The sequence below is a fragment of the Lucilia cuprina genome, chromosome 3 (genome assembly GCF_022045245.1).
Source record: "Lucilia cuprina isolate Lc7/37 chromosome 3, ASM2204524v1, whole genome shotgun sequence".
In the NCBI taxonomy this organism is placed as follows: Eukaryota; Metazoa; Arthropoda; class Insecta; order Diptera; family Calliphoridae; genus Lucilia; species Lucilia cuprina.
Genome location: NC_060951.1, coordinates 62526208 through 62547373, shown reverse-complemented (window position 1 = coordinate 62547373; position 21166 = coordinate 62526208). Strand labels below are relative to the sequence as shown.

Genomic DNA, 21166 nt, shown 5'->3' with positions numbered 1-21166 from the left:
TTTGTAAACGTTCACAACATGTGAGTTTGTTTTTTTTAATAAAAAAAACTAAAAAGATTAAATTGTTACAGGTGGTACTCTTTGAAGATTGCACTATTTTTATCAAAATTATTGAAAATAATAACATTAAAATGTTGTTCGAAGTATAATATCTATCTATCTATCTATCTATCTATCTATCTATCTATCTATCTATCTATCTATATACCTATCTATCTATATATATATCTATCTATCTATCTATCTATCCATCTATATACCTATCTATCTATCTATCTATCTATCTATCTATCTATTTATCTATCTATCCATATTATCTATCTATCTATCTATCTATCTATCTATCTATCTATCTATCTATCTATATATATATATATTATATATATATATATATATATATATTAATATATATATATATATATATATATATATATATATATATATATATATATATATATATATATATATATAATATATATATATATATATATATATATATATATTGTATATATATATATATATATATATATATATATATATATATATATATATATATATATATATATATAATATATATATATATATATATATTATATATATATATATATATATATCTATCTATATACGTATATCTATCTGTATATATACATATATTTATAATTATACCAGATTTACCAACCACCCTAATAAATTTATAATATATGTATATTAATGAATGTATTTCTATTTGTTTACTCGACCTTTTAAACTTTTGAATAAGCATATATTGATTATTTAAATAATATGTATATTAAAATTAAAGGATTTTGAACTCTCTAATCAATATAAGATATGATTTTGTGCTTTTTACTATATCAATACATTTTATAATAACAAATGATAAATTTTATTATTTTTAAATGATCTCTAAATGTTACTTTTGTCACAACACATCACGGACCTTTAACTGACTAAAAAAGACTTTGGATGTAGCCATATCTGCAAAGTAATTATGCACAAGTTCTGGACAATAATAAACAATTATTACCCTGATGTTTATTATTTAGAAAAGTCAGTGATTACAGAACTGACTACAAACAAATATACCCCTTTAACAATATCTGCTCACATAATTTAAATTAAGTTTTATAATTTAAACATTTAACGTTTTTAACTGTATTATTGTGTTTGTGTTTCATTCAGTTGGCCATAATAAACACAGTTGCAAACTTTAGTATTTTGTATTTTCCGTACTCTTAAAATGCAACTCTAAGCTGAAAAACCCACTTTGTTATCGATAAACATCAAATTGTAACTTACCAACACTAACAAATGCATTTTTTATTAAAAAAAAGAATTGTGTGTGCTTGTGTTGTGTGTTTTTTCTCAATAAAAAACATTGAAATTGCGAATAAAAACGAAAGAAAATTTGATACATTAATAAAATACATAATTTTAAAGTTGTTTTTCAATAAAAAATATATATTAAAATGAAATTTAAAAAATAAATTGGAAAATACAAAAGAAAATTTTAGGCTAAACAACAAGAAGAGAAAAATTTCAAAAGAAAGGTGTGCCAGCAGTGTCTGCTTTTCACTACACAAAAAAAACCTTTAAAATCGAATTGGAAAGTGTTGTGTTTTGTGTGAATTAAGTATTCTTGTCTAGTTGGCGTAAAACTTAAATAAAAAAGCGTGAATTTCAAAGATACACAACCAAGCTAACTATCTACCCATCGTATCTGCATAGTATGAATTTGCAACAATACAAGTTAAAATCTTGAGTTGTGGGTCTGGTTGGTTTGTGACTTGCATACGCCACACAGCAAATAAATTAAGATCGAACAAAATTTCTATCTGACATTTGACCACACGCACCGAATCGTTGTTGTTCTTGTTAATTTCTAGGCAAATATACAATAACAACAATACTCTTAATTTTTAGTTCCAGATGCTGTAGTAGTGATGCAAGTGGGCGTTTAACGAAGACAAACATAGAAAAAAATCACTGTTTTGCATTTTATCTATTATATAGTTTCGTTAAAAACTAAAATAGTTGTAGGGTATTTTAAATAAAGCAAAAAATCAACAATAAAACCAGAAAATATAAAACAAAAAAAATAAAAAGGCATTGTTTGATGACCTTGTAATTGCGCATACATGCCATACACATTTTTAATACAACAACACAATATATGTATTAAATAATAAAATATATAAAAAAACTTAACTAAAAGTGGCCCATGTTATTATTTTCACTTCTCGCAATTATAAAATCTAAAAAAGCAAAGAAATAATAACAACGAAAACAAGCAAAACATCTTTTTTTGCCAAACGATGTACAAAAATAAAATACAATTATTATTGTGATGCATTAAAAATGTCTTATAAGAATACGTAAACAATTCACTAAAAGGGCTGAAAAAAGAGAGTGTGTCAAAAAAAAAAAAAAAACAGCCTGAAACGAGAGAGAGAGAGGGCAATTAAAAGCAAACCAGTGCGTGACAGTTTGTATTGTCAGTTTTTTTTCTATTTTGTTATTGTTTATTATCAAATCACAGCCACCAAACTATTACAAAAGAAAAGAAAATACTGCTCGAATAAGTTCGAATAATAATTTACAATTAAAAATTGGCAAATCTCTTGAATAAAAATGAGTGTCTTTAATGATTTCCAACGCTTGTGGATGGAACGTTTTCCGCAAAGCTCTCTATCGGATGCCTGGGAGCAAGATGTTCGTGCTAGTCTTGAACGTCACAAGTTAAAAATAGCTGAACTTACCAAAGAACTGGAACAAGAGACATTATATGTTGAATATTTGGAACGTTTGTTGTCCGATGTTGAGAAATATCGTGAATCGGGTGGAGATCCCACAACGCTCTTCGAAGCAGCTACAAATTCTGAAGGTGCCAAACAACAAACATCACTACATCCTGCAGATTCTACGGCGGATGGTGAAAATGGTGAAGGTCATAATGCTGCAGTAGGAGATCGTAATTCGGTATGTTTATATTATAGTTGTAAGATGTTACCTGTATAGGGTTAAAAAGTAAAAATTATATTCTTTCAAGAATCATCATTTCTATGAGTTAATATAATATTTTTCACATTCTGTATTATATTCCACATGATGAGAATTTGAAAATAAAATCACTGGCTTTTCGTTTTATATCATATTAATTTGATAAATGTACTTTTTTGTTCAGTAAAACTAATATTTTCACATTCTAAACTAAGGGTCAAAAACCTTAATTACAAATAACTAATTCCGCCTTTTAAAGTAGGACAATAAATATAATAATTTACCTTTAGGTCATTCATACAAGTTTATATTTTGGCAATAATACAATAAAAATAACTTTATATTTATAACTATAAAATCTTACATTTTTTAGCAGCACTTAAGTTGCAATTAAGTATTTACTTAATGTATAAAGAATTCATTTAAAAATAATCTAATAATATTAACGGTTAAATAAAAAATTTATAATTTAAATTCTTACCGTTCAATTTTATATAAAATCCTTAATGTTTCTCTAATACATTTACACCATAGGCAGTAAAGATGTACTTCATCCAGTCTGAAGTAGGATTTATTCATCAATAGTGTAACTTATTGATAACACATACATAGTAGACTTACGAAATCATATAAACGAATGAATGTTTGAATATAAAACATTGATTTTTCTCTTTTGTACAACTTCAATTACCAGGCTGGCAGTTTCATGAAACGGACTAAGTTCTTTATCAATATGTAGTATTGCAAATAACCAAAACACCGTCGTTTATACTACATATTGGCTCACATACATATATGTATTTGTTTTCATGACTATCAACAGTCTTCATATACTACTATTTGTAAGGAATGACGCTGGTATACTATGTTCATGTTTTAATTTGTTTTTTATTGGTTGGGAGTATAATTTTTTTCTTTTGCAAAAAATAAATTCATAGGAACTAGTGCAAAGATTAAAAATTTTAACAAAAAGTACACATGTTGTAACAAAAATACAAATATAAATTATCGATCAAACTAGAACTGAAATAGACTGCACTAGACTTAACCGAAACTAAACTAGGACTATTCAAAAGTAGGACTGATCAAAACTAGAACTGAACTAGATCTGAACTAGAACTGAACTAGAACTTAACTAGAACTGAACTAGAACTGAACTAGAACTGAACTAGAACTAACCTAGAACTAACCTAGAACTGAACTAGAACTGAACTAGAACTGAACTAGAACTGAACTAGAACTGAACTAGAACTGAACTAGAACTGAACTAGAACTGAACTAGAACTGAACTAGAACTGAACTAGAACTGAACTAGAACTGAACTAGAACTGAACTAGAACTGAACTAGAACTGAACTAGAACTGAACTAGAACTGAACTAGAACTGAACTAGAACTGAACTAGAACTGAACTAGAACTGAACTAGAAACTGAACTAGAACTGAACTAGAACTGAACTAGAACTGAACTAGAACTGAACTAGAACTGAACTAGAACTGAACTAGAACTGAACTAGAACTGAACTAGAACTGAACTAGAACTGAACTAGAACTGAACTAGAACTGAACTAGAACTGAACTAGAACTGAACTAGAACTGAACTAGAACTGAACTAGAACTGAACTAGAACTGAACTAGAACTGAACTAGAACTGAACTAGAACTGAACTAGAACTGAACTAGAACTGAACTAGAACTGAACTAGAACTGAACTAGAACTGAACTAGAACTGAACTAGAACTGAACTAGAACTGAACTAGAACTGAACTAGAACTGAACTAGAACTGCACTAGAACTGAACTAGAACTGAACTTGAACTGAACTAGAACTGAACTGGAACTGAATTAGAACTGAACTAGAATTGAACTAGAACTGAAGTAAACTGAGCTGAATTCACTTCCATTATATCTAGTAATGACTTTTTTACACATTTAGTTCGCATTTTTTATCTAAAATTGTCTTTTTACACATTTAGTTCGCATTTTTTATCTAAAATTCATCATTCACACTTTTTCGTTTAATAAATATGTAAATAAATTTATTATAAACAGTATTAATAAAATTCGGCTTAGTCAAATATTGTAGTTATAACAGCATTTGTGTATAGATGTTATTTTTTAACTTTATTGTTAAAAAACAAAATTTTCACTCGTCATAAAGTAAAGGGTAGGGGAGAAACATTTTGGTATGTGGGGAGAAGAAGGAGTGAGAATATGAATTAAAAGAAAACTAAAATGAAAAACAATAATAAGTGCGAGTACCAACAGCAATAATAATAATAAAATTGTTATAAAAGCAAAAAAAACTGAATGTTTTATGTACAAATAAATGTACATATGTACGTAATGCAGTATATAAAGTTTTATCTTATCATGAATTTGGGTGTGTTGGTGTTTGTTGCTTTTTATAAACTTGGACATTTAGTGAGACTAGTAGATTTGACTATTATAGAGGTACAACACTCATACATATATTTGGGTATATGTACATATGTATGAATGTCTAAAAGAGCATAGTTAGTTACTCAAAATATGATATGCTCCCCTTAAACTTATATACTCTTAAATATGCTGCATTGGCTCCTTGCATATTTTGTGACCCAACTAAATAAACTAACATTTGAACTATTTTTCCTTACTCTCTCTTGGTTGGTTGTTCCTTCTTGCATTTGAAAAGTTGCACATTTCCTTGATTGCTATTTGTATGCGTGCTCGCGCTCCTCGTTGTTGTCTATATGTACTTTCTTTTTTTATTATTATTTTTTAATTTTCATAGCTGTTGTTGTAGTATGTTATCTGCATTTTGTATTTTCCTCACACCAGCGCCATAACACAGAATCGTACAAAAAAATTCTCCAGTTCACATTTTTACTCTGTCGGGTTAACCCGCATAATTAATACATTTACATTAAAAAATAGCTATACGTTTTATAACGATTTACATAGATAGCTAGTGCAATAAAAAGTTAAAAAATTATTTAAAAAAAATTAAAGAAAAATATTGAAAATTTACATTAAAATTTAAAAGTTATTAAAAAAATATAAATTTATTAAGTTACATTTGAGTTAAAACAAAATTGTGCTAACATTCGTGTTTTAAAACCTTTTTTAAAACGGAATATAAACGCAATATGTATTAAAAACTTTATAAAAGCTACAAAAAATATATAAAATAATTATTGAACACATGAAATGTTAACCATCTCATCATCAGGGTGGAGTAGTTTTTTGTGTGTTTGTATTGACGTTTAATAACACTCTCTTTACAAACACTCTTACCCACAGACACTTAACGAAATTCAATTAAAGGTTTTTCATTGTTAATTTTCGTCTTCTTCCTAATGCAATTTTTAAAATCTGATAATGATTACTTAAGTAATAGTGATTTTAAATAATTTTATTACATTATACTTTGTTCAATAACAAAATTCATTTAACTATTATTAGCGCATTTAATATCGTTTTCGAAATCTCTTTAAGTAAAGTTCGATTATACAAAAACAATTTGGGAAATCGAAAAACAAAGAAATGTTTAACATTGTTTGTGGTACAAAGGAAAAAATACGATTATTGCTAAAACACTCGTTTTAAATCTTTCGTTTACAAAATAGGTGGAGCAACTAAATCCTAACGTACTGTTGTTACTCTATATATGTTTATAGCAGCAGTCATAAAATAGTAGTGTTAAAGAACTGCGTCTTCTAAATAAAAGAAACTAGAACTGACCTAGAACTGACCTAGAACTGAACTAGAACTGAACTAGAACTGAACTAGAACTGAACTAGAACTGAACTAGATCTGAACTAGAACTGAACTAGAACTGAACTAGAACTGAACTAGAACTGAACTAGAACTGAACTAGAACTGAACTAGAACTGAACTAGAACTGAACTAGAACTGAACTAGAACTGAACTAGAACTGAACTAGAACTGAACTAGAACTGAACTAGAACTGAACTAGAACTGAACTAGAACTGAACTAGAACTGAACTAGAACTGAACTAGAACTGAACTAGAACTGAACTAGAACTGAACTAGAACTGAACTAGAACTGAACTAGAACTGAACTAGAACTGAACTAGAACTGAACTAGAACTGAACTAGAACTGAACTAGAACTGAACTAGAACTGAACTAGAACTGAACTAGAACTGAACTAGAACTGAACTAGAACTGAACTAGAACTGAACTAGAACTGAACTAGAACTGAACTAGAACTGAACTAGAACTGAACTAGAACTGAACTAGAACTGAACTAGAACTGAAGTAGAACTGAACTAGAACTGAACTAGAACTGAACTAGAACTGAACTCGAACTGAACTAGAACTAAACTAGAACTGAACTAGAACTGAACTAGAACTGTACTAGAACTGAACTAGAACTGAAAAAGAACTGAAATAGAACTGAACTAGAACTGAACTAGAACTGAACTAGAACTGAACTAGAACTGAACTAGAACTGAACTAGAACTGAACTAGAACTGAACTAGAACTGAACTAGAACTGAACTAGAACTGAACTAGAACTGAACTAGAACTGAACTAGAACTGAACTAGAACTGAACTAGAACTGAACTAGAACTGAACTAGAACTGAACTAGAACTGAACTAGAACTGAACTAGAACTGAACTAGAACTGAACTAGAACTGAACTAGAACTGAACTAGAACTGAACTAGAACAGAACTAGAACTGAACTAGAACTGAACTAGAACTGAACTAGAACTAAACAAGAACTGAACTAGAACTGAACTAGAACTAAACAAGAACTGAACTAGAACTGAAACAAATCTGAACTAGAACTGAACTAGAATTGAAGTAGAACTGAACTAGAATCGAAATAGAACTGAACTAGAAGTAAATTAGAAAAAACTAGAACTAAACAAGGAAATTTTGAAATTGGTTGAAATACATACATATGTATGTTTATTCAAATTTTTAAGTTTATGCCAGTTTTTAGCAGGATTAATCAGAAAAATAACATATTATGTTGAAATTTTTTCATTACTGTTAAAAATTCTGTTTGTATAGAAACTTAAATATTTAACTAAGGATATATAAGAATATATTTCTCTAATTCAACTTCACTTCACATCTAGGAGGCTTTTTCAATCGTTAGCTTTTGAACATCATTTGTAAAAAAAGTTTTATCAATTTAGCTGCAAACAATTATTTTCCTTAATTTCTTTATCTCCTATTTTTTCCAATCAAACATCTTCAATTCAATTTCATTTAAACAAAAACCAACACTATGCCTTTAATTGAATTTCATCAAGTGTTATGTTATATGTTTTGTTGTGTTTTTAAAAGCAGTAAAGTTCAATTGAAATTATTTTATTATATTCAGCATACCAGCTTTAAACAATCAACATATCTGCCACTGCAACAGAGTGGCCAAAAAACATCCCAACAATTTGTTGCCAGATAAAAAAAAATGTCATCGTTTAAGGAAAAATTTAAACTGTGGCGCGGGGTAAAGTCTAACACAAGAAAAACAATGAACAATTATTCTATTTCATTATTAAATTTTGCTATCATTTCGTTTAATATTTTTTGTACATTATTATTGTTTTTTTATTTATAAGTAATAGTTGTGTGGTACTCGTATGGAAGACCAGACATGGTGTTGTTGTGATAAAGAGAAGAGAGTTGAAGCCCATTTGTTATTCAAGTATTAGTTATTTGTTTTTTATTTTTATATTATTATTTATTTTCGTTTTGTAAGAAAATTGTGTTTAGTTGAATGTATGTATGAGTCATATTGAAAAGAAACGTTTTTTTCGAAATGTTTGCCAGACAAATGCAATATCTTTAACCCTTCTTCTTTCGTTGTATATATTTTTTTAATTTTTGTTTTCATTGACAACTGAGACCTGGTCTTCAATCATGATTACTATAGATCTTGACTTGTAGTAGTTGTTAATTAACTTTAGTTTTTATTTTTTAATTTAGTTAATGAAAAGAGAAAAAAAACAATTGTCTTGATTCGATTTTAAAATACATGTAAATATGAATAATATGTATATGTTGTTAACATGTTGTTCTAATGGGTCAATGGTTTATTCGGTTGAATGCTCATTCGCTCTTCTCTTTTCATTGTAGTACGGCATAGTGCTGAAAAATTATATTTTAATATTTCTGATTACTTAATAATATTCCATAATATTCACTTGGATATTCAATGGAATGGAACTTAAAGAAATTGTTTGTAATTCATTTTATTTTTTAGCATCAACTAGAACTTGAACTCATCTAGAACTAAACTAGAACTGAACTAGAACTGAACTAGAACTGAACTAGAACTGAACTAGAACTGAACTAGAACTGAACTAGAACTGAACTAGAACTGAACTAGAACTGAACTAGAACTGAACTAGAACTGAACTAGAACTGAACTAGAACTGAACTAGAACTGAACTAGAACTGAACTAGAACTGAACTAGAACTGAACTAGAACTGAACTAGAACTGAACTAGAACTGAACTAGAACTGAACTAGAACTGAACTAGAACTGAACTAGAACTGAACTAGAACTGAACTAGAACTGAACTAGAATTGAACTAGAACTGAACTAGAACTGAACTAGAACTCAACTTGAACTGAACTGAACTAGAACTGAACTGGAACTGAACTAGAACTGAACTAGAACTGAACTAGAACTGAAATAGAACTGAACAAGAACTGAACTAGAACTGAACTAGAACTGAACTAGAACTGAACTAGAACTGAACTAGAACTGAACTAGAACTGAACTAGAACTGAACTAGAACTGAACTAGAACTGAACTAGAACTGAACTAGAACTGAACTAGAACTGAACTAGAACTGAACTAGAACTGAACTAGAACTGAACTAGAACTGAACTAGAACTGAACTAGAACTGAACTAGAACTGAACTAGAACTGAACTAGAACTGAACTAGAACTGAACTAGAACTGAACTAGAACTGAACTAGAACTGAACTAGAACTGAACTAGAACTGAACTAGAACTGAACTAGAACTGAACTAGAACTGAGCTAGAACTGAACTGAACTAGAACTGAAGTGGAACTGAACTAGAACTGAACTTGGTGGTATTTAATTTGTACAAATAATTCGGAAAATAATTTTACTATTTTCTCTTACTTTTGTAATTTACAATTTTTAAACTGCATTATTTATAAAGCTATATCTTTCCAATGTATATTGATAAGATACTAAGCAAGAGTACAGTTTCTTGGAAAAATACAGAATATATTCGCAATTCTCTACAGATTTTATTGATATCTTCTATGACTAGCAGTTATTTCTTTTCTTAAAAATACCTCAAGAATTTATTTTCTCAAACCACAGATCAAATATATTTCATTAATATAAAACCATTACACTAGAGTAATATAGACTTGCAATATGCTAAAGTGGCAAAAAGTTGTTATAAAAACAATAGAATTTGTGCAGGATAATAAAGTATATAATAAAAATGAATAAGAAATTTATTTAATAAATTTTAAAAAAAAAATTCTTGTATTTACAGAAATCAAGCTTGAATTTAAGGGAATCTAAAAATGGAAATAAAGAACAACAAACTAATAGATTGTCATTGAATACCGATAATAAATATGCGGCTGCCGTTACGACCACAACTGGCACAACAACAGCGAATAGTCAATACGGCAGTAACAATGGCAATAAATCGAGTGCGTCGAAAAATAACCTTCCAACAACAGCTTCCACAGAAGAGAGAAACAGCGAAAAAGAAGACAAAGATGTAGGCACCGAAAAGGATAAACGCAACAGTGATAAGAATGGTGCATTACATCAGTGCATCAGCGAATTGGCTGCATCTATCGCTTCGAATGAAGATAATTCCGATAATGGCGTAACAACAAAATCAATTCCCGAAAGGCCACCAAAATCAACATCACATTTTGTAACAGTTATAGAGGTGAAGGAGAATAAAACGGATCAGGGCAATAATTCATCTGTGTCATTGGAGCAAAATCCAGATAGTGCTGGAGGAGATTGTGGAAATATGATGGCACCCTCCACGTTTAGTAGTTTTGAACGTAAACCCTCAGCTCCACCATTATCACCGTCATTGGCTTCACCTTCACTTACGGCTTCTTCACATGCTCTACTGGATGCCAAGAAAAAGATGCCACCAAGGTAAGAGGAGAACGAATTAGTAACAAATATATTACATTATAATATTAATTATTAAACTTTAGACCCCCACCTAAAATCATGCGGCGCGTTGAACCTCCCATTGTACCAGGTTCCATACTTTCTTCATCGCCCAAACGTGACTCACCTTTTGTGGGAAGCACTATTCCTTTGCCATCTAGCTCTGGAAGCTTATCTTCATCCGAAAGTCCGGCAAATTCTTTGGAACGCAATATCAAACCATCCGATATATTGCGACAAAAATCTTCAGAGTCTTCGGAGGGAAAATCGTTTGCCCAAAATCGCAAAACTACACCAGAAATGAACAAATTTTTAAACAACACAGAGTTTTTAGAAGAATTGGGTAATAAGATAAATAAAACAGAGAGTATGGAAAAAGCCAAGCGACCTGACCTTAATTACACACACAGCCCGACTGGCAGCTTGGGTCGAACACAACAAGCAACACAATCTGGCGGTGCAATGGCAAGCGCAACAACTCGCTCTCAACATATTGCACAACCAAGACCTGTTGTTGGCTCTTCGCCAACTAGCAGCCTAAGTAAAAATGTCAAACTAACAGCCGCTGACAGCTCTTCCACTGGTAGTTTAGATAAAAAATCAAGAACATCACTACAGCCAGGTGATGCTGAAATTGTTGGTCAACAGGGTCGTACAATAGGCTCGAAGGAGTCGCTATCTTCACAAGGCATATCCGAAATTGTAAGCGTTTTATTAAAATACAAAAACAAAATACTTATATTGTTTACAATTTTCAGATCAAAAGCTATGAATCAGTTTCTTCTCTAAGTTCAGATAGTGCTAGAGCCAATCAAATGGCCGATAACGAACAGGAACACTTGTATGACACAGTGCCTCTGGATAATGGTGATGATGAATATGTCTATATTAAACCTGGCCGCACTGGCTCCTCTTCTAGTCGTGACGATTTATCAACACCTGGCAGTATCATACCCATGAGTTCACATGGACATTTAAGTAGTCAAACTAGTGTTACAGATCCTGAATCTCCAGGACGTTCTTCCAATTATGCCAATATTAATTATTTTATACAGTATGTTGTTTTTAAAGATAAATACGATTGGATTTATGTAATTATTTTTTTTTATTTTTTTTTTTTTTTGTTGTAGAAAAAATAACGAAACACGTTCCAGTTCTGTGGACAGCGATGGAGAGTATGAGAGTGGTGGTATGCCTATAATGCGTACTATATCACAGGATGATCATAATATACAAACCCCGGGAGCATTAAGAAAGGTAAGATTCTTAATGATAGTTTTAGATGAGTAATTAGGGAATTTAGTTTTTTTTTCATTCCTTTAACAATTACAATGATAATAACTGAAAAAAGTTTGCAAGCAAAACTTAGATTAGTATTTTAAAAGTAATTCAGATAAAGTATTTGGGTTTTTCTTTAAATGCAAAATAATGTTGCAAAAAATCAAATTCGGAGCATAATTTGAATAATTCGAATTCATCCGTAAAGTCACAAACATTTTACAGAGAAAAGTATTTTTATTTTGTTTTAAAAATAAAAATGTCATACATGGGAGGAAAGAATTATATCACCATACAACCAACGTTGTCCATATTTTTTAGGCATATCCCTGATAGTTCATTCAAACAATATAGAACAGCAAGGCGTTCCCACTACAATAGGTTCTTCGCACCGGAACGACTCGGAGTTCAACGAACAACGACCAAGGATTGTAAACCCAGCTACACCGACTTTATACGTGTCGCTGCTACAACAACAGCAAGGCCGAAACATTGTTCTCTTTTTTTGAATGAAGGGCAATAGCAGAGAAGGTGAGATATTGATTCCTCGTCCTTCTCATTATCACAACTGCTAAAGTTGTCGTTATATTCAAGACCCAATCTTCTGGCGTGATTGCCAATAGAATCGAGTCGTTCCGAACGGAGATCCAATTGTCGTGGAAACTTAGTTGTTCTTGCTGGCCGATAATATCCAATGTCGAAATATTAATTTAATTTTATGGAAAAGTCTACTGTTTATCGAAAAATCAATTTTATTATCAAAATATTGAATTTTCACCAAACAAGAGCGTTTTTTCGAAAGTTTATCAAAAATCAAACTATAATCAAAACTTTTTTAAATGTAAATTAATCAAAATTTCATCGAAAGATCTAATTTTATCGAAAAGTTAAACAAAAATCCAAAAATCCAAACCATTTATCGACAAGTCAAACAAAACTCCATCTTTATTGAAATGTAACATAATAATCGAAAAATCTAAATTCGAACATTTGTCGAAATCGAACTTTTATCAAAATTGCCTACATTCTTGAAAAAATCGAAAAAAATCAAACTTTTATCGAAAAACTGTATTATTATGGAAAAATTGCAAATTCTATAGTTTTTTTTTAGAAATTTGAATATAAATCGAATTCGAAGAATCTAACTACAATAGTTTTATCGAAATATTGTACTTTCATCGAAAAAAGCCTCAAAAATAAATAGAAAATCAATAAAATTCGAAAATATTTTAAAAAGTCAACAAAAAGAAACATTCACACACATATCGAAATTCAGAAAAAAACTTCGTTTTATCGAAATTTAAAGTTTTATCGAAATGTCAGAAATTTATCAAAAACCAAATGGCTTAAGAGGTGGTGAACGATATCGTCGAAAATTAGCAGATTTAGAATCACAATTACTGCTAGCATTTCCAAATTTATTATTCCGAAAAACTACAATAGTTTTGTCGAAATATTGTACTTTCATCGAAAAAAGCCCCGAAAATTAATAGAAAATATTAAATCTAGAAAATATTTCAAAAAGACAACAAAAATAAACTTTTTTGAAAAGCCAAACATACATCGAAATTCACCAAAAACCAACATGGTTTTATCCAAATTCGAACTTTTATCGAATAGTCAGAAATTTAGCAAAAAAAATCTTAATTTAGAATATATAAACACCTGAGCCACTTGAATAGTTTTGAATTTTCTTGCAAACTTTTGTCCATATAATAACAATTTATAATTCTTTTAATAAACAATAATAATAATAATAATAATAGAAAATTAGTAGAAAAAACTAAAAATTAATGATTTTTAACTTTACTAACTGTATCATTTTTTCTTTTTTTTTTAATTTTTATATATTTTGTTTTTCTAACAAATTGATAATCATACATACGTGAATCAAAACAGAATCTAGTTTCAGCAATACTTGTGAGTACCAACTTGTCATCAAACAATTTAGTACCTTAAAAAAAAAACAAAAAAAAAATATCTACAAAATTTTAAAATAAAACTTTTTTTCGCTTTAGTTTTTGTTTAAGTTATTTGCTTCGTTTTTATATGTAAAATGGTGCTGGTGCTTGTTTATGAGTGTTTGTTTCTATATCATGATTATAAAACTTCATCTATTATTTACAAAATAAAATCATTGTCTTTGTTTTATAAACATATACATCATAATAATATTTTAAATAGAATTTTAAGTTGATTAATCTTTGTACATAATACATACAAATATATATTTGTCTTAAGACATCGCAATATACAAATGAATCTGTTTCTGTTCGAAGTATTTCAGGGATAAATATAATAATTTTATAATATTTACAGGTTTCGGGTAGTCAGCGTGGTAATAAAATACGTTCCATATTAAGCACAATCATACAAAGTGAAACGATTTATGTGGCATGTTTAAATACCATGATACAAGTAAGTTTTATTTGTTTTTCGTATAAAACTCCCTTTGAAATTTATTTTACTTTGCCTCTTAACTTGCCTTTTAGTATAAAAAAGCCATCCATGCCACATTGGGTACTTCACAGCCCGTCATTAAGGAGGATGAAGAAAATACAATATTCTTTAAGATCGATGAGCTATACGATGCACACTCGTTATTTTTGAGTGATTTAAAGTCGTTGGTAGCTCATGAGGGTGGCGATGTGCTTATTGGTGAAACATTTAAACGTTTAGCGGAAATGTTTGACCTGTACAGTGCATTTCTCCACAATTATAATCAGGCCATAGAGACGGTGAAGAAATGCAGTGCTAATAATCCGCAATTCAAGAAGATTGTCTCTACAATTGTCTTGAATTTGCAGACTGAGCAATCGCTAACTCTCGAAGATCTACTACACAAGCCGGTGGCACGTGTACAAATCAATGCTTTGGTCTTTAATGATCTTTTAGATTGTACGCCACAAAATCATCCGGATCATCATCCTCTTAAGCAGGCTCACGATACCATCCATAAATTTCTCAAGCAATTCAATGTGGTCAATCAAAAGTTGCCCACAGAATCCAACAAGAACTTAAGACGCATGGTAAAGAATTCATTTATTGTTGAGCTAGTGGATGGTCATCGTAAATTGCGTCATTTGTTTCTGTTTAATGATGTTATTGCATGTGCCAAATATAAGGCTTCTGGCCGTGATCGTATAGATTATGAACTGAAATGGTTTATACCCTTGAAAGATGTAGCCGTGTTCGAGGAATCGGATGCTAGTGCAGAACTTAAAGAATCTAGTCCAGCCAATATATTGCAGCTAAAGACACAGGCTTGTACTGTACGTGATCAATTGTTATTGGAGGAGAAGGACGATAAGTCGCGTAAACCAAATGGCTTAAGAGGTGGTGAAAAGTATCGTCGAAAATTAGCAGATTTAGAATCACAATTAGTGCTGGCTTCTCCCAATTTAGTATTTCGCATTGCCAACAAGGCCACAAATAAGACGGTGACCTTTTTCTTAAGTTCAGATTTCGAGCGTACTCAATGGATAGATTCCATTTTGAGTTTACAGGTTGGTATTGGGCAATTTATTTTCCTTATTGTATAATTATACTAAACATTTGATTTTTCCAGCAACAATGTAATATACCCGGCACTAGTACTATAAATGCTTTAGAAATTCATGCCTTTATAGTGGCCATGCAAAAGAGCATGAAAACCGAAATGGGTTCTTACCTAATGCGCAATACTAACGATGAAAGTCTCTTAGTGGGAGATCTACACATGACGGTGCATAATCTTAGCGGCTTAGACCAACCGGCGGATTTATATATTTCAATAGAAGTGGATTCATATGGTCATTATTTCCGTAAAGCTGCCACCAAAATGATATGTCGCTCCATGAATCCCATGTGGAATGAAAGTTTTGTAGTCGAACTGGAGGGCAGCCAAAATGTACGCATACTATTATATGCTCTACAAGAACGGCCCATATTAAGAGCTAAACATATTATAAAGGTAAAAAAACGGCTTTAAAAACTTGTATTTCTTTAAGGAGGAATTTTTCCCTTATGTGTATTTTGTAGTTGAGCCGCAGTTGGTTAAAGGAAACACCACAAGGTCGTGTCCTAAAATTGGGTGATAATTTAACTTTAAATACCACTTTACATTTTGTACCTGGCGAAGTGACATTACGGCGTGTGCCTACCTCGAAACCGGGAGCTTTATTTGGTGCCAAAATGCAACAAGTTTTAAAGTAAAACATAAAACTTAAGAAATTATATTAAAAAAAATCAAAAAATTTTATTTAAATCTTAATTACAGACGAGAAAAACGTGACATTCCATTTATAATAAGTGCCTGCATACGTGAAGTTGAAAAACGCGGTATGTCTGAAGTGGGTATTTATCGTGTTAGTGGTTCTGCTTCCGATTTGGCTAAACTAAAGAAATCTTTTGAAACAAGTAAGTTATTTCATTTGAGCTGACTCTATATATGTAAATTATTTATTGTTGTTGTTTTATCTTTTATTTTTTTAAGATTCCTATGAAGCTGAACAATTGCTAAAAGATGTTGATATACACTCTGTTACCGGCATTTTAAAATTTTATTTACGAGAATTACCCGAAGCCTTATTTACCGATGTTTTATATCCGAAATTCTTTGAAACCTTTAGTCGTTTTAGCAATAACAATGAAGTCGAACGCATCAATGAACTTTTGCAAGTATTCGAAGAATTACCCCAGGCCAACAAGGCTTCCATTAATCACATATTAGATCATTTAATAAGGTAAATTATTGGTAAAAAATTACTCATTCCATATAGAAAACATTTTCACGATATTTAATAACATTAATTAGCATTATTTTGTGGTATTCTGCATTACGTTCGTAACTACGTAAGTTCTTATTTGAACAACAATGTTGTCAAACGAAGAAAATTTCAATTCAAATGTAATGCAGAATGGGGGTAAATACTTTTGCAAAACAAAAATATATATTACTCATACGTCTCCATGGGTATTGTAGATCAGAACGTATGCGAATTATTTATGCCTATAAACAAAAAATTAATCATACCACCCGTAAACTATATCTAAAATTTTTGGAAAATAGAATTAAGCCACGCTTTGTAGGATTACATTAGTAAACAGGGACCGTAATACAGCATACCTGATCGAATAATTTATAATGTTGTAAATTTATTCTAGGACATTGAATGTCATTCTATGATTTTTATGGATTTTATAACATATTTTAGTCTGTATCTATTAGGGTTCTATAAATCGACTTTCAAATAATCGAACAATCGACTTTTTGTCGAAAAAGGTCGAAAAGTCGAAGTTGACTATTTTGTTCCAAAAAAGTCGATAACTCGACTACCGTCGATGAAAAAAGTCGAAAAGTCTACTTTGTAAATAAAAGTCGAAAAGTTGAAAAAAGTTGGAAAAAGTCGAAAACTCGAAAATAGCAGAAAAAGTCAAAAATAGTCGAGAATTTTAAATAAGTGGGAAAAAAGACAAAAACTCTTAAACAGTCGGAAAAACTTGAAAAAAGTAAAAAATAGTCGAAAATAGTTACAAAGTAAAAAATGTCAAAGAAAGTCGAAAAGTCATAAAAAGTCGTTATAAGACGAAAAAAGTTGTAAAAAGTCGAAAACTCGAAAATAGTCAAAAATAGTCGAAAATTAAAAAAAGGAAAAAAAGTCAAAAACTCTGAAATAGTCGGAAAAACTCGAAAAAAGTAAAAGAATAGTCGAAAATAGTCACAAAGTCGAGTCAAATAAAGTCGAAAAAGTAGCAAAAAGTCAAAAAGTCGAAAATAGTAGAAAAAAGTCGAAAATTTTAAAAAAGTGGAAAAAAGTCACAAACTCTAAAATAGTCGAAAAATTTCGAAAAAAGTAAAAAAAAAAAAATAGTCACAAAGTCAAGTCAAAGAAAGTCGAAAAAAGTCGTTATAAGTCGAAAAATGTAGCAAAAAGTCGAAAATAGTAGAAAAAAGTCAAAAATAGTCGAAAATTTTAAAAAAGTGGAAAAAAGTCAGAAACTCTAAAATAGTCGGAAAAACTCGAAAAAAGTAAAAAAATAGTCGAAAATAGTAACAAAGTCGATTCAAATAAACTCGAAAATAGTAGAAAAAAGTCAAAATTTTTAAAGAAGTTGAAAAAAGTCAAAAACTCTAAAACAGTCGAAAAAAAGTAAAAAATAGTCACAAAGTCGAATCAAAGAAAGTCGAAAAAAAGTCGTAATAAGTCGAAAAATGTAGCGAAAAGTCGAAAACTCGAAAATAGTAGAAAAAAGTCAAAAATAGTCGAAAATTTTAAAAAGTGGAAAAAAGTCAAAAACTCTAAAATAGTCTGAAAAAACTTGAAAAAAGTAAAAAAAAAGAGTCGAAAAAAGTAAAAAAAAATAGAAAAAAGTAGATAAATGTCGGAAAAAGTCCAAAACTCGAAAATAGTAGAAAAAAGTCAAAAACTCTAAAAAAAGAAAAGTCGACTATTTATAAAATACTTTAAGTCTAAAAGTCGACTTTTTGTTAAAAGTCGAAAAATCGACTTTTCATAAAATGCAAAAACTCGAAAAGTCTAAAAATCGACTTTTAACTAAATGCAAAAAGTCGAAAAGTCAGATATTTAACATATTACCCATTTCACCGGGTAATATACCTAAATTTTGCCAACATCGATGGCTCAGATAGGATCAAAGTATGATTAAAAGAAATTTTTTATAAATTACATTATTATCTTCTCAACATTTTTGAAACCAACGAAATGTTATTATAAGTTAAAGAACATATGAAAAGGCTTCTTCATATTTTGTTATAAATCTATAACAGCATCATTATCATTATAACTATTATCTAATACAAATTTTATAACATTTTTCTTCTCTTCTCCCCCCCTGAAATAAATTCTTTTCCTATAGAGTACACAACAGAGAAGTCGATAATAAAATGTCTCTGCACAATCTAGCCATGGTATTTGGTCCCACTCTATTGCGGCCAGGAGCAACGCAAACAAAACAAAAAGATTTACTGGCATCCGGTACAGTAGATGTAATGGCACAGGCCGGTATACTCTATTGTTTTCTACAGGCTCGTATGCAACATGAAAAAGATGCCGGAAATATGTAAAATAAAAAAAATCTTTAAACACATTTAGTGTAAGACTGTAAAAAGTTCACTCTATACCAGCACATAAGCAACTAGCTAAACACTAAAGTGTATACATTCAAGTGTCCAAAAACAAGTTAGTTGGAGTGAATAGTTAATGGGTCATATTTTGTTTATTTAAAAAATAATAATAATAATAAAGAGAAAGTAGAAATAATATAATTATTCCATAGCTCAAGTAATACTAACAGGTTAATAATAATTATATAGAAAATTACGATATTTTTATATATATACACCTACATACAACATACATCTATATATAAATATATATATTTTATGCATTTTATGTAAATATAACTAACACATATACACCTACATACATTTATATACATATAAATTTAATTCTAAACTAATTAAACTCTTAAACATTAACATTTTGAATGTTAATAATGCTGTTAATACAGTTCAAGCAAAAACATTAAATTAATTAATACAACTTTAATGCTTTAAAACTGATTCCTCTTAAAACAAATCTAATCAAATGAATTATATACAAGAAAATTGTCTTAATTAAAGCAATAAAAGCAAACAATTTGGTAGTAAAACAAAACAAAACAAAAAAAGAACACAAAAAGCAACTTAAATAGTAGAGTTTCCTGCTTATTTTCCTGAACTTGCAAGGTACATTTATAATTAAAAACTTATTATAATTAAAATTATTATACAATGTATTACCGCCCTTTAATTATATTCTATTTTATTCTACTATATACATATACAATATAGAATTTAATTATTATGATTATAATTATTATAAATATTATTATTATTATATTAGTATTACTTTAATATACACAATATACTGCTAATGATTTATGGTAGAGACATAAATCGATACTCGTTTAAACGATCGTTCGTTCGTTCGTATTGTATGTATTTTATTTTATCTCAAACATTATAATAAATACATCTAAATAAACTTCTTACTATTATTGCTTATTGAAAAACAAAAAAACAAAAATAAACACAAAAAGGCAAAAACAAAATATATTGTAAAACAATTAAAACGAAGAAAAAAATCCGATATTCTTTAAACTATTATCACATTTAAATTTATGCAAATCAAGAAATACTTACCCCCCCAGCAACAGGATGATGAAATACATACAAAACTTAATTACACACAGAATTATTTTAAATTTAACTTAAAATTAATGAGAGCAATAATTGTATGGTTGCAAAACAACAAACAGTAAAGAACAACAACAAATAATAAAAAATTGTATAAACATTTGTAAAATGATATATTAAAAACAAAAAGAAATGAAAACTGTTTTATTACTGAATTCTATAGATAAATAGGATAGATAGATAGATAGATAGATAGATAGATAGATAGATAGATAGATAGATAGATAGATATAGATAGATAGATAGATAGATAGATAGATAGATAGATAGATAGATAGATAGTTAGATAAATAGATAGAAAGATAGCTAGATAGACAGATATATGGATGGATGGATAGGGCATCGATACATATATACGTTAAGTATCATCGGTTTATTCCAGATAATTCCATCGCAGTATTAGATGTAAGCATTACAAGCCAACAAAATTTGAAAAAAGGCAAAACCCTGAGACGAAGTAATAAAAACAAAGACGGTACAACATTGCCAAGATGT

At 29.5% G+C, this 21166-nt stretch overlaps 1 protein-coding gene across 9 annotated transcripts; it reads left to right on the top strand.

Annotated features, from left to right (window-relative positions):
- The first annotated feature begins 1376 nt into the window (after nt 1–1376).
- On the top strand, nt 1377–20746 carry LOC111687768 (active breakpoint cluster region-related protein). Of its 9 annotated transcripts, none has more exons than XM_046947495.1 (14): nt 1404–1727; nt 2540–2979; nt 10505–11136; nt 11199–11856; nt 11913–12208; nt 12285–12411; nt 14332–14352; nt 14752–14850; nt 14925–15938; nt 16001–16384; nt 16453–16622; nt 16691–16830; nt 16907–17156; nt 19291–20746. In XM_046947495.1, the coding sequence occupies exons 2-14, from the start codon at nt 2632–2634 to the stop codon at nt 19496–19498; spliced, it is 4347 nt and encodes a 1448-aa protein (XP_046803451.1). In that variant the 5' UTR covers nt 1404–1727; nt 2540–2631; the 3' UTR covers nt 19499–20746. The 9 variants fall into 9 exon arrangements, with proteins under 9 accessions (XP_023306010.2, XP_023306013.2, XP_046803451.1 ...); XM_046947493.1 differs by having other exon boundaries at nt 1924–2979; XM_046947494.1 differs by having other exon boundaries at nt 1499–1550; nt 1924–2979.
- Nucleotides 20747–21166: the final 420 nt, after the last annotated feature.